We start from the raw sequence: 12351 nt of genomic DNA, 5'->3' as shown, positions 1-12351 counted from the left end.
CTGGTGGGTTGAGCTCTGCACTGAGCCTGAGCACACCCCCGAGAGCCAGGCCCTGGGGTCCGGCTGAGCCTCTGGCCCACCGGGCAGTCACGTTGGATCTGCTTGATTTCCTCTGGCTTCTGAGCACTTTCTCTCCCCGAGACCTTCCTGCCGATCCCAGGACATTCCTTCTTGTTTGATGGTTCATTCCTTCGTTTGTTCAGGAAATGATTATTGGGCTGTACTGTGCTATAGACCCTCCTCTAGGTCTGGGGGTAGGGCTGTGAATAAGACCATCAAAAATCCCTGACAATGTGGGGATTACCTTCTGGTGGGGGAGACGGCCGGTAACACGTGTATGTAAATCTGTAACAGTACGACTCCAGACAAGGATAAGTGCTAAAGAGGAAGCAAAACTGAGAGCCGTGAGGATTGTGTGAGGAACTGCTTGTGGTGAGAAGGAAGGACTTAACACGAAGAGCTGGGGGAGGGCATTTCCAGGCCGAGGGAACAGTAAGTGCAAAGGCCCCGAGGTAGGCAGGAGTCTGATCTAAGAAGCAGAAGATGGTGGGTGTGGCTGAAACATAAGTGAAAGGTATAGGAGAGGAGACCAGGAGGACGAGCGGTTCACGTGGGGCCCTGTCATCGTGCAGGCAGAGTTTGGATATTTTTCTGAGAGCAATGGGGAAGCCCACTGGAGGGTTTGACCAGGAGAATGACATGATCTGATCGCCATGAGCTCTCTTGACTCTCCACAGTCGTCTTTCTGGGCTCTTATTTCTTCCTCTTTGTTTCTTCGTTCCTTCTGCTTATCCATCCTTGTTGACATCCATCATCCATTCCCTCACCCGTCTGCCTGGTTCTGTCTCCACTTAGCATCTGTCCATTCCCTCATGCTCCCCACTACCTACCTGCCCACTGGTGTTTCCAGCCACCTGCTGATTGGTTTGTCAGATCATCCATTCATCTGCTCATTTTCCATCATTTACCTCCCCACTTTTGTGTCCATCCGCCCATCCACCCACCCATTCTCCCTCCCTCCTTCCCATCCATCCATCCGTCTATCCATCCATCCATCCATCCATCCACTCACCCACCTACCCACTCTCCCTCCCTCCTTCCCATCCATCCATCCACCTACCCATTCTCCCTCCCTCTTTCCCATCCATCCACCCACTCATTCTCTCTCCCTCCTTCCCATCCATCTGTCCATCCATCCATCTAGCCACTCGCCCACCTGCCCATTCTCCCTCCCTCCTTCCCAACCATCCATCCATCCATCCATCTACTCACCCACCTACCCATTCTTCCTCCCTCCTTCCCATCCATCCATCCATCCATCCACCCACCTATTCTCCCTCCCTCCTTTCCATCCATCCATCCATGCATCCACCTACCCATTCTCCCTCCCTCCTTCCCATCCACCCACCCATTCTCCCTCCCTCTTTCCCATCCATCCATCTATCCATCCACCCACTCATTCTCCCTCCCTCCTTCCCATCCATCCATCCATCCATCCGCTCACCCACCTACCCATTCTTCCTCCCTCCTTCCCATCCATCCATCCATCCACCCACCCACTCTCCCTCCCTCCTTCCCATCCATCCATCTTTCCTCCCTTCCTCCCTCCCTTCCTCCTTCCCTCCCTTCTTGCCTCCTTCCCACCCATCCATCCACCCATCTATCTTCCTTCCTCCCTCCCATCCATCCATCCACCCACCTTCTTCCTTCCCTTTTGTCCATCTGTCTATCCATCCATCCACCCACCCATTCTCCCTCCCTCTTTCCCATCCATCCATCCACCCACTCATTCTCTCTCCCTCCTTCCCATCCATCTGTCCATACATCCATCCATCCATCCATCCACTCGCCCACCTGCCCATTCTCCCTCCCTCCTTCCCATCCATCCATCCATCCATCCACTCACCCACCTACCCATTCTCCCTCCCTCCTTCCCATCCACCCACCCATTCTCCCTCCCTCCTTCCCATCCATCCATCCATCCACGCACTCATTCTCCCTCCCTCCCTCCTTCCCATCCACCCGCCATCCATCCATCCATCCACTCACCCACCTACCCATTCTCCTTCCCTCCTTCTCATCCATCCATCCATCCATCCACCCACCCACTCTCCCTCCCTCCTTCCCATCCATCCATCTTTCCTCCCTTCATCCCTCCCTTCCTCCTTCCCTCCCTCCTTGCCTCCTTCCCACCCATCCATCCATCCATCCATCCACCTTCTTCCTTCCCTTTTGTCCATCTGTCCATCCATCCATCCATCCACCCACCCTCCCATCCCACTTCCCTCCCTCCCTCCTGCCCATCCACTCATCCACCCTTCCCCCCATTCACCCAGTGCACCTGAGTCAGGGCCTGGGGTCTGGTCACACCCACCACTCTGCCATTGGTCCTGGGGAGAAGCACAAGGCCTCAGCACAGCCCCCGGAGCTGTAGGCTCCCGGGCTTTGCTTTCCTGTGGGGCGTTCTGGCTGTCATTCCTGGGAGTGGGTGGGGCCAGGCCCATTCAGCGCTGGTTCCCGTGTTCCCAAGACTAGGGAAGTTCTCTCAACTGCTTCTTATATTCCCGGCAGTGAGTTTGTGGCCTGGCTTCTGGAAATTGGTGAAATCAGCAAGACGGAAGAAGGAGTCAACTTGGGCCAGGCCCTGTTGGAGAATGGTATAATCCACCATGGTGAGTGGGGGCTGGGGCCTGGCGGGCCCAGGGGTGGGCATAGGTCAGTGCTGCGCTTCCCCTAACTCAGCGGCTACTGCTCCCCCTCTGTGCAATCGCCCTGTTTCCTGGGCGCATGGTAGCCTCAGAACATAGATGCCCTTACAGATCTGCCCATGGGGCAGAAAGCCTTGCACTTACCTAGGACACCAGCAAAGCAGGGACACTTTGAAAAATTAAGGGCAGGGAAGAATTGTCTGTTTGTCCCTTCAAAACAGGCAAGAGCCGTTTATGCTTTAGTCGTTCAGCAAATATTTATTGAGTGCCCGTCATGTGCCGGGCACTGTCCACATAGCAGCGAACAGGACAGATGAACACTCTCGTCTTCATGGGGCTGGCATTCTAGTCAGAGGGGGAAGTGTGCGTGTACAGACGGCGATCAGTGCCGGGTCGGGGGAGAGAGAGAAGGGGTGGTGTTCCGTTCTCAATAGGGGTTTGGAAGGTCTCTCTGCGAAGGTGCCCTGGGAGAGCACGGGGCCTGGTGGCGTCGGGGTTCTAGGCCGGGGGAGCAGCCAGTGCTGAGTCCCAGGCAGAAGAACAAGCAGTGTGTGACTGCCACAGAGCGGCGTGGACAGCGTTAGGAGATGTGGTTGGCGGGCACGATCGGGGGTGGTGTTTAGGGGGTGGGGCCCAGGACCCCATGAGGCTTTGGCTTTTCCTTGGAGCGAGGTGGGGAGCTGCCGAGTTCTGAGCGGAGCAGGGCCCTCCTGTCTGCTGTGTGCCTGGAACGGCGGCAGGGCGCCCAGCGAGGGGCCGTGATGCTCAGACGGGAGATGACAGTGGCTTGGACCAGGGTGGAGTGAGGAGTCAGACTGTTCATGCTTTGAAGGAAGAGCCCCCAAGAGTGGGGAGTGACAGAAGCATCAAGGGTGACCTGAGGCCATTGCATAGAGAGGGGGTCATAAGGCCTGACTGTGGTCTCGCACCCCGGCACCCTCTGTCCCAATGCCTGCTTTGGCGACCTACGCCCAGGAGGTGCTGGGCCAGGTGGTCCCAACACGGACTGGATCTAGGGCATTTCGGGGCCTCTCAGGAGACCCGCGGCTGCCCTGGCCCCAGGCGGCAGGGTCGGCCAGCAGGGCCCCAAACGGAGCAAGGGAACCTGGTTTTCACGGAAGAGTGAGGGCAGGGGCTCAGTGAAATTGACGTGGCACAGAGCCTTGCCGAGTGAGGGTGGCGGTGGCGTTGGGTGATGAGGGTGGGCCCTGGGTCCGACCTCACTGGCCCTTTGGGTCCCTCCAGTCTCTGACAAGCACCAGTTCAAGAACGAGCAGGTGATGTACCGCTTCCGCTATGATGACGGCACCTACAAGGCCCGGAGTGAACTGGAGGACATCATGTCCAAGGTAGGGACTCTGCCCCACCCCATGACCCCGACCCCACGGTCACTGCCGAGCAGGCGTGGGCCCCAGTGGCCTGTGCTTTCCCCCCTCCCCCACCTGCCTGCTCTGTCCTGGGAGCCATCTCTCCAAGTAGCCTGGGTTTGGAGGCCCCTGCGGGATGTGGCCTGATCCCAGACCCCCCCACCCCCCTTTTCTCTTTCAGGGTGTGAGGCTTTACTGCCGCCTTCACAGCCTCTACGCCCCCGTGATCAAGTAAGTTACTCTCTCCAAACCCCAGTGGCACGTCTGCCTCTTCTGAGCTCCGTGCCTTTGGGCTGATAACTTAACCTCTCTGAGCGTCAGTCTCCTTCTCCATCAAATAGGGCTAATAATTGCATCTACCCTATACATTCGTCCTTAGGGTTGAGTGAGTCAATTTGTGGGAGACGCTGCAGGGTGGTGGCAAAGGGTGTCAGTTCTGGAGTGAGTTTGAATCTCAGCTGCTAGTTTTCAGTTGTGTGACTTTGGGCGGAGGTCCTTAACCTTTCGGTGCCTCAACTTTCTCCTCTGTGGAATGGGGATAATAGATTCACCTCAGCCTTTGCACTTGCTGTTCCCTCTGCCTGGAATGCTCTTCCCTTACCTATTTGCATATCGACTTCCTCACTTCCTTCAAAGGTGTCCAAATCGGAGGGGCCTTCCCTGCCCACCTTTCTTTCTAAAGCATCTCTGGCATGCACTGTCCTCCTGACTTCACGTTGGTTTTCTTCTTGAAACTCGTTAGTAGTTGACGTATTATGTTATTCATTTTATCAGTTTGCTTTCTTCCCCACTGGATTGTAAATTCACCAAGGGCAGGGAGTTTGCTCACTGCTGTGTCCCCAGACCAGCGCCTAGAGCAGTGCTGTCCTGTAGCCCTTTCCACAAAGATAGCCGTGCTCTAGGTCTGCGCTGTCCAATACTGTGGCCGTGAGTCCCATGTGGCTTTCAAACCCTTTAGGTGGAGGAATATAATTTTAAGTTTGATTTAATATGCATCGGTTGGCAAGTGGCTGCATATTGGAGAGTGCAGGTCAGGGGCAAAGTAACACTCTGTAAATGTGCGTCAAGTGAATATTGAAAGGTAATTAACCTCTTTGGCCTCTGATTTTGCCCTCTGTGAAATGGGCATAAGAACGGCTCACACCCCTTGAGTTGCTACAAGGATTAAACTTGAATGGTGGCTGCACATAGTGAGGGCCGTATAAGTGCCAGCCATTGGTTATTTTCTTTATTGTGAGGCTTATGGTTATGGATGAAGGGACAGAGAGGGTGACCTGGCTCTTCCCCAGCTGCAGATTCCTCTGCCCCCTGTCCTGACGGCTCTTGTCTGCTCTTAGAGGAGCAGAGAAGATCCAGCATTTGCTGGCCTCTTTGGGGGTCAGGCCCTGGGAACCGCTTGCCTCTGTAGACCTGCCCCTGCCTCCTTGGCCCAGCCTCGGCCAGCACAAGCCCCCGCTCCGTCCATCAGCCCCCAGAGAAGGAAGGGGCGGGGCCAGCACTTACTGTGCGTGTGGCCTGCTGGGCTCCCCAGTTCCTAAAAGTCCGAGAGAAACTCCCCAGCCAGACTCTCATCAGCCTCAGCATGGCTGGCCACATGAGCTCCGGTCTGCCAGCTTTGAAGTCTGAGAAATCACCGGTCTGACTGCAAGGTTAGCGCAGCCCTTGGTTCCAGGACTCGGCAGGAATTTAGATGCCACACAGGTCAGAGCATTTGCTTTGGGAGAGAACCGGGCAACCTGATGCCCACCTCTGTGCCCGCCGCCCTGCCCCCATCTGCTCACGTGCCCTTCCTCCCCCCGCAGAGACCGCGATTACCACCTGAAGACGTACAAGTCGGTGCTGCCGGGGAGCAAGCTGGTCGACTGGCTGCTGGCTCAGGTGAGAGGCCCCCCGGCCTGTGCGAGCAGCCTTCTCGCTCTGCCCGGGACTGGGGGGCTGACCGGGATATGGGTCTCTTAGGTTTTGGGGCTTTTTTTTTTTTTTTAAACAAATTTCCAATATTTTTCACTCTTGGTAAAAATCCGCGTACCGCTTGCGATCTTAACCGTGTTTCGGTGCACGACGCGTGACGTGAAGTCCACTGCCCTCGCTGCACCGTCACCCCCTCCCCCTCCTGAGCTCTTTTCATCCCGCAGAAATGAAACTCTGTCCCCCAGTAAACAGCAGCGCCCCACTCCCCGCAGCCCCCGGCAGGCACACTTCTGCTTTCTCTGGGAGGTGGCACCTCGTGCCCCGTGTGGCTGGCATCACACAGCCTTCCACCTCCCGCCGCTGACGTATCGCACTGTGCGTAACGCCCTCGGGCTCGCCGCCTCGGCATCTCCTTCCTTCGCAAGGGCCGAACAGTATTCCATTCTGCTGTGCGGGACCGTCCCGGGTGAGCTGGGGCAGGCTGGTCTCCTGCTGAAGCACCAAATCGGAGCCTCCATGTGGAACCTGCCGAGTTGCTCCTTTGACACAAGTTCCCAGGCGGGCGGGGGCTGGGCAGAGGCTTGGAGAATCCACACAGCAGCGTCCCTCAACTCCCCAGAGGCGTTGGCCCCACCGAGCTGCCACAGACACTTCCTTCTGGCCGCCTCCTGTCCCTTCTGGCTCCTGCAGGGACAGGGGCGCTCCCTCTGGGCCAGGCCCTGGCCGGGCTGTGTGCACTTTCCCCTTGGGTCTTCCAGCCCACGTACAGACGGGGGAACTAGGCCCCGGGGAGGCCAAGCACTTGGTTCAAGGTCGCGGCAGAGCTGGGACTGGGATGCGCCTGCCTGACCCCGCTTGTCGGACCTCGGTCCTGCGAACTTTTCAGGGAGCTCGCGGGAATGTTCACTTGGGATCTGTGGAGACAGAACGCGTTGGCTCCGAAGACGAGGAGACAAGTGTGAAATCAAAACGGATAAATGTTTAAACGCGTACAGAGCGCAGCTCTCTGTCAGCCTCCCTAATTGTTAAATTTAGCATTCGGAAAAACCTCATTGCATTTGGAAATAATGTGCTGGCGGGATTTTCTCATGTCACACAATCCCTGATGATTGCCTGGAGATCGTAGCCAGTCTGTAAAGTAAATGTTTCTTGGCCCCAAATAACCTCAAAAGCGAGTTTAGGAAAAATCCTTGAAAAAATGTTTTCAGGCCAGAACGGCATATTTAATGCAGGAGGTGGGTGCGTTTTAACATGTTCGCCGTGGTGTGGGACTCTAAGACCCGGGAGGTCGTGAAACAGCCCTGGATCTGAATTCGGTTTTGCACATCTGGAGAGGGCAGGGCACCTCACCCTTGTGTCACACTCCCCTCTGTCGGGACCCCGCGAGACCGGCACGTGCTTCAGTTAGAGCCAGACGGACCTGGGGAAGATGCCAGCTTGGCGTCTGCCTCGCTGAGTGGTCTTGGACAAGGCTCTTCGCCTCTCTGCGCCTCACTCTCCACACCTGTAAAGTGAAGCAAAAAACAGTACCTCCCGCTTCAGGTAATTTTGAGGATTCAGTGAGTTAATCATGTCAAGCGCTTAGAATGGCCCCTGGCCCAGAGTTAACTGCTCAGTAAATGTGACTCTTACTATCACTACTCCTCTCCTGCACAGGGGATTCAAGGAGGCTCCAAATTACGTGCGGTGTGGAAGGCTGAGGAAATTGCGGAGGGATTTGGGGGCGCAGGAACGATAAGATCAGGAAACAGCCAGCGAGGAGGGGAGGGGGACGGGCAGGTCCGTGGGGCCCCCACCGGGGCGGTTTCTTTTGTGGTTTAAGCCCTTTGCTTGCAGACCCGCCTGGGTTCGGGTTCTCTGAAACAGCCGCTTCTCACCGCCTTGGCCGTTTCTGGGCCCTCCTGTTTCCCGAGCTCCACGGGGGCCCACGGCTGAGTGTTGGTTTCCAAGCATGATGTGGACTTTGCCCTGAGCGGCGGAGCCCAGGCCCGGGTTGGGAGGGAGGCGGGTCACCGAGATGGTAACAGGTCAGCGGGTCTGAGAAATGTCTGGAGATGGGGCGCGCAGGACACACTGATGAGGGGTAGGATGAGAAGCAGGGATGCGTCCTGGGGCTCCGGCACGTCGGTGGCTGGAAGCACCATGTGCAGTGATGAGAATCAGGCAGAGGAACCCCTGCGTGCCTGGGAAAACGGAGCGTTCTCTGGAGAGGGAAGGCGCCGCCTTTGGGGTGCCCACAGGACTTCCCAGCGGGGGCAGGTGGATGAAGGGGCCGACCTGGCATGCCAGGCGCTCAGCTGGCCTCTGCACTGCAGTTACTCTGTCCCTTGTCCGCTTTGGCAGGATTTAAAATGAGAAGTCAGGAGAGGGTGTAGAGAAATTCAACGAGAGTGCTCATTAGTTCATCTCTTTTCTCTTTTGAGCACCTACTGGGTACCAGGCACTGGTTTGGGTTCTGGGGACACAGCAGCGATAGACAAAAGTCGCTGGCCTCATGGGTCTCAAATTCTCGTGAGGGCTAGGGCAGACAGTTGATCAATAAAACGAGAATAAAATACATCTGTGTCAGCTGGGGGCTGGGGGGTAGAGTGTGTGGGGGCCGTGGTGGGGGGCATTTACTCTTCACATGGGTGGGGGCAGTACAGTTTTTGTGGTGGACCTAGAAGGCTGTGTTGAGTAGGGACATTTGAACAGAGACCTGAGGGGGGTGGGGAACAAGCCAGGGGGACGCCTGGGGGTGGAGCCTTCTGGGGGGGACAGCAGCTCGGAGGCTCCAAGCGGGGTGAGCTTGGTGTGTCTGAGGGCGGTGGGGGGCGTGGACGGAAGGCACGGGGGGTGCTGGGGAGGGCTCTGGGAGGGTTCCCACCACTTCGGGCTCTGAGCACAGAAGGGATAGCACTGACTTTGGCGGGGGTAAGATCCCTCTGTGGAGCATGGGCCGTGAGGGGGCCGAGGCCGGCAGAAGGGAGCCTGGGGAGAAGGCGGCTTCAGGACTCCAGGTGGGGGACAGGGTGGCTGAGAGCTGGGTGGCCGCGGGAAAGGTGGGAGACATCAGATTCTAGAGTTTTTGGAAGTAGACCTAAGAGAGTTTGCCGATGGGTGGATGGGGTGCGGGAGGCGAGAGACAGAGAGGAGTCTCCCAGACCCCCAGGTCCTAGGCCGAGCGGGGGAGGCTCAGGACGGCATCCCAGAGCACTCTGGCCTGGAGAAGGACCAGCTTGGCATCAGGCACGGGGAGGTTGTGCTCACGGCCAGTGCTGTCAGAGAGGCCGTGGTCCTGGCCCAAGGTGCCCTGGAGTAGCCTGAGTCATTGCTAGTTGGTCCTGGGGACCTTTGCGCCCCATCCCCCCGCCCCCCAACCAGCGTCTTGTTGGACGTGGAGGCAGGAGAAGGATGTTGGAATGAGGGTCTCAGTTGACCGTAAACGTGTCTGTCTACTTCAGCAGACCTCCCGTGGCTCGGCCTGGTCTGGGGACACAGAGCTGATGCAGGAGGCCGACTGAAAGGCAGCGGGCATGTGGCCTCGGGAAAGGGGCAGGAGGGCATGTGTGTGGGTGGCTGTGGGGGAGAGGTTGGTGATAACGATGTGACCTTGAGGACTAGTTACCGCGAGCCTTGATTTCAAGAGTTATTCCTACCTTGTACCTTTGCAGGAAATTCAAGGAGGAAACCCATAATTGTGTAGCTCAGGAGGGTAATTTTGCTTTGAACACATCTTCATTTCGAACTTTTAGATCATTCTGCTCCTTGAAACAAAATGTTCATGGCAACCTATTGGATCAGCCAGAAATGCTTTTGGCTGCATATAATAGGAACTCTGATGTAGACAGTAAACACCTTTTCCTCTCACAGAATGAGGCGTCCCGGGTTCATGGTCCTAGAGCTCGAAATGCCATTTGCACTCAGGCTCCTCCTGTCTTTCTGTTTTCCTGTCTTCTTGCCAGTTGCCCCCTAATCCTACGATGGCTGCCACAGCTCCAGGCATCACATCTGTGTAGACCTGCGGCCAAAGGCAGGCGGCAGGAGCAGTTGGGGAGAGGGTTCTCACTCTGTTTGTTTGAGGACACTTCCCCCAGTCCCCAGCTCTCCCCCGTCGTCTTCCTCTTAGGTCTCTTTGGCCAGATGGGACCTATGTGTACCCCTAAACCATTCCCTGGGGAGGAGGACAGGGATTGGTGAGAGTGGCTTAGAATTCCTCAGAATTCATTCTTTGGGGCTGGGAGAGGGGCCCCCTACCCACTGCTGGGACAAGTCAGTTCTTTGAAGTCTGAAGGTAAGGGGGTTATTAGCCCTTCAGTAGACAAGCTGGGCCCTGTGTCCGTTCCGATCATCTCTGGCATTATCTCATTTAATCCTCAGAACAGCCTGAGAAAACAGTTATTATTCCCATTTTACTGATGAGGAAACTGAGGCTTAAGCTATGTAACTTGCCCCAGGACACACAGAAGTGTATCACTCTTATAGAATTGTGTATGTGTGTGTGTGTGTGGCTGTCATGATGCCTTGATACTAGATAATAGGTAATAATGAAAATAATGGTAGGAATAGGCTTCTGTATTGATTATAGTGTATACTGGGCAGTCTGTGCTGGGAGCACCGCCCAGGGGTGGCAGAGGCCTTGGAAAACCGAGGGCAAATCTGAGAATTAAAAAATGCCAGTGACGAAGTGAAGCTTCCCGTGGTCACGGCCAGGGCCACGTAGGGAGGTAAACCTGGGAAAGCAGGTCCAGATCTTGTACTCTGCACCTCTCTGCTGCATGGTTTTCGGTCTCTGCTGCCTGGGCTCGAGGATGCCCCGGGCTGCGGCCGTCAGGTGGAGGGAAGGGGGTCAGTGGGCTAGGGCAGAAGGGCCAGGAGCCAGGTGCAGGAGGGCACAAGTGTGTTCCATGGAGCGCCCGCCACACTCACCCCCACAATCAGGCAGATGGTGAGTGCTGATGGTGTAGGGTTTTCAGCAGGGAGGGGAAAGGGGCCAGGCCGGTGGCTCGAGGTACCGGCAGAGGGGAAAAAAAAGCATAGATGGGGACGTGACAGGAGTCCCTGGCCACAACCCTGGGCAACTACTAACTTGTCCTCTTAGAGCCTCAGTTTTCTTATCTGTAACGTGACGGCAGGGGGGGGGAGGGTCCAGCTCTGAGAAGATTTCTTTCTCATGGTGTAACCTAGGACAAGTACAAGCCCGGCCGTGCCTCAATCTCTTCATCTGTTAAATGGGATTCATGACAAGAGTGATTGCCTCTGGGTTGACAGTCAAGATGGAGTGAGACCGTGCAGTGCCTGGCACGCTGTGGGTCAGTGAGAAGCATCCTCGGGCATTGTCATGGGGTTTCACGGTTCACGGGCAAGGAGCCTTCCAAAGCCCTGTGTAAGTTGTGCCCAGCGTCCCTTCTCCCGGCCCTGCTCTGCCCCCTTCATCCCAGGTGGCTCTCCGATGGGAGATCACCGAGCAAGAATAGCTAACGTTTATCAACTGCCCCCTGCATGCCGGGTGTTGGGTCCTGAGTGTCACATGAAGCATCTCATTTAATTCTTATAAGAACTCTGTGAGGTGCGGACACTACTGTTTCCCCCCATTTTAGAGATACAGAAACTGAGGCAGGTGGAGGGGAGTTCGGGATCAGTTTCCATGTCTTTCCTTTCCTTTCCTTTCCTTTCCTTTCCTTTCCTTTCCTTTCCTTTCCTTTCCTTTCCCTCCCCTCCCCGCCCCTCCCCGCCCCTCCCCCGCCCCTCCCTCTCCCCCCTCCCTTCCCTCCCCTCCCCTCCCCTTCCTTTCGATAGAGATTGCTTGTGGCCCACTAAGTGCTAGGTGCCGTGGGGGAGATGGGCAGCCCTGACGAGCACTGTTGCTCTCACACGTAGCTGACATTCTAGTGAGAGACAGACCTTAAACCACGTTCGCTTATTTGGAGAAGCCCAAGGACAGGGGACAGTGGGTGCTGACTCTCCCCCGAGAGCAGTGCCCTGAAGGGATGTTTGTTTCCCACGGTGACAGGTGCAGCACAGGTGTGCTACAAGGTCATGAGCGTGTAACAGGATGAATATTTGTTGAGAGAATGGGTGGTGGAGGGTGGGGAACTACTTTAGGGGGTCCTCTGAGGAACAGGAGGACCACTCTGAGGAGATGACTGGGGCGCTGAGACCTAAAAAGCCGGGGCAGGGCATGCCGGGGAGCGGACGGAGCCAGTGCAAAGGCCCTGGGGTGGGGGCACGTGTAGTTTGTGAAGGACTAGCGGGGAGGCCAGTGTCGCTGGAGCCCCAGCACGGGGGCTAGTGGGCAGGTGGGGGAGACGAGGGCGGCATGGCGGTGCAGTGGCCCAGGCCTGTGTGTGCCCGCGCCTTCCTCTGGGAGGGGAGAAAGCGGCGAC

At 56.6% G+C, this 12351-nt stretch overlaps 1 protein-coding gene across 2 annotated transcripts in view; it reads left to right on the top strand.

Annotated features, from left to right (window-relative positions):
- PREX1 (phosphatidylinositol-3,4,5-trisphosphate dependent Rac exchange factor 1) overlaps positions 1 to 12351 on the top strand; it is a 186653-nt gene that overhangs the window by 130506 nt on the left and 43796 nt on the right. For both annotated transcript variants that reach the window (XM_060645492.3, XM_060645485.3), the window contains 4 exons: positions 2572 to 2672; positions 3954 to 4057; positions 4257 to 4306; positions 5878 to 5953. In XM_060645492.3, the coding sequence (XP_060501475.2) occupies positions 2572 to 2672; positions 3954 to 4057; positions 4257 to 4306; positions 5878 to 5953 (331 nt within the window). The remainder of the gene's footprint in view (positions 1 to 2571; positions 2673 to 3953; positions 4058 to 4256; positions 4307 to 5877; positions 5954 to 12351) is intronic.

This window comes from Panthera onca, chromosome A3 (genome assembly GCF_046562875.1).
Source record: "Panthera onca isolate mPanOnc1 chromosome A3, mPanOnc1 haplotype 2, whole genome shotgun sequence".
NCBI lineage: Eukaryota > Metazoa > Chordata > Mammalia > Carnivora > Felidae > Panthera > Panthera onca.
This window is presented reverse-complemented; position numbering and strand designations above follow the sequence as displayed.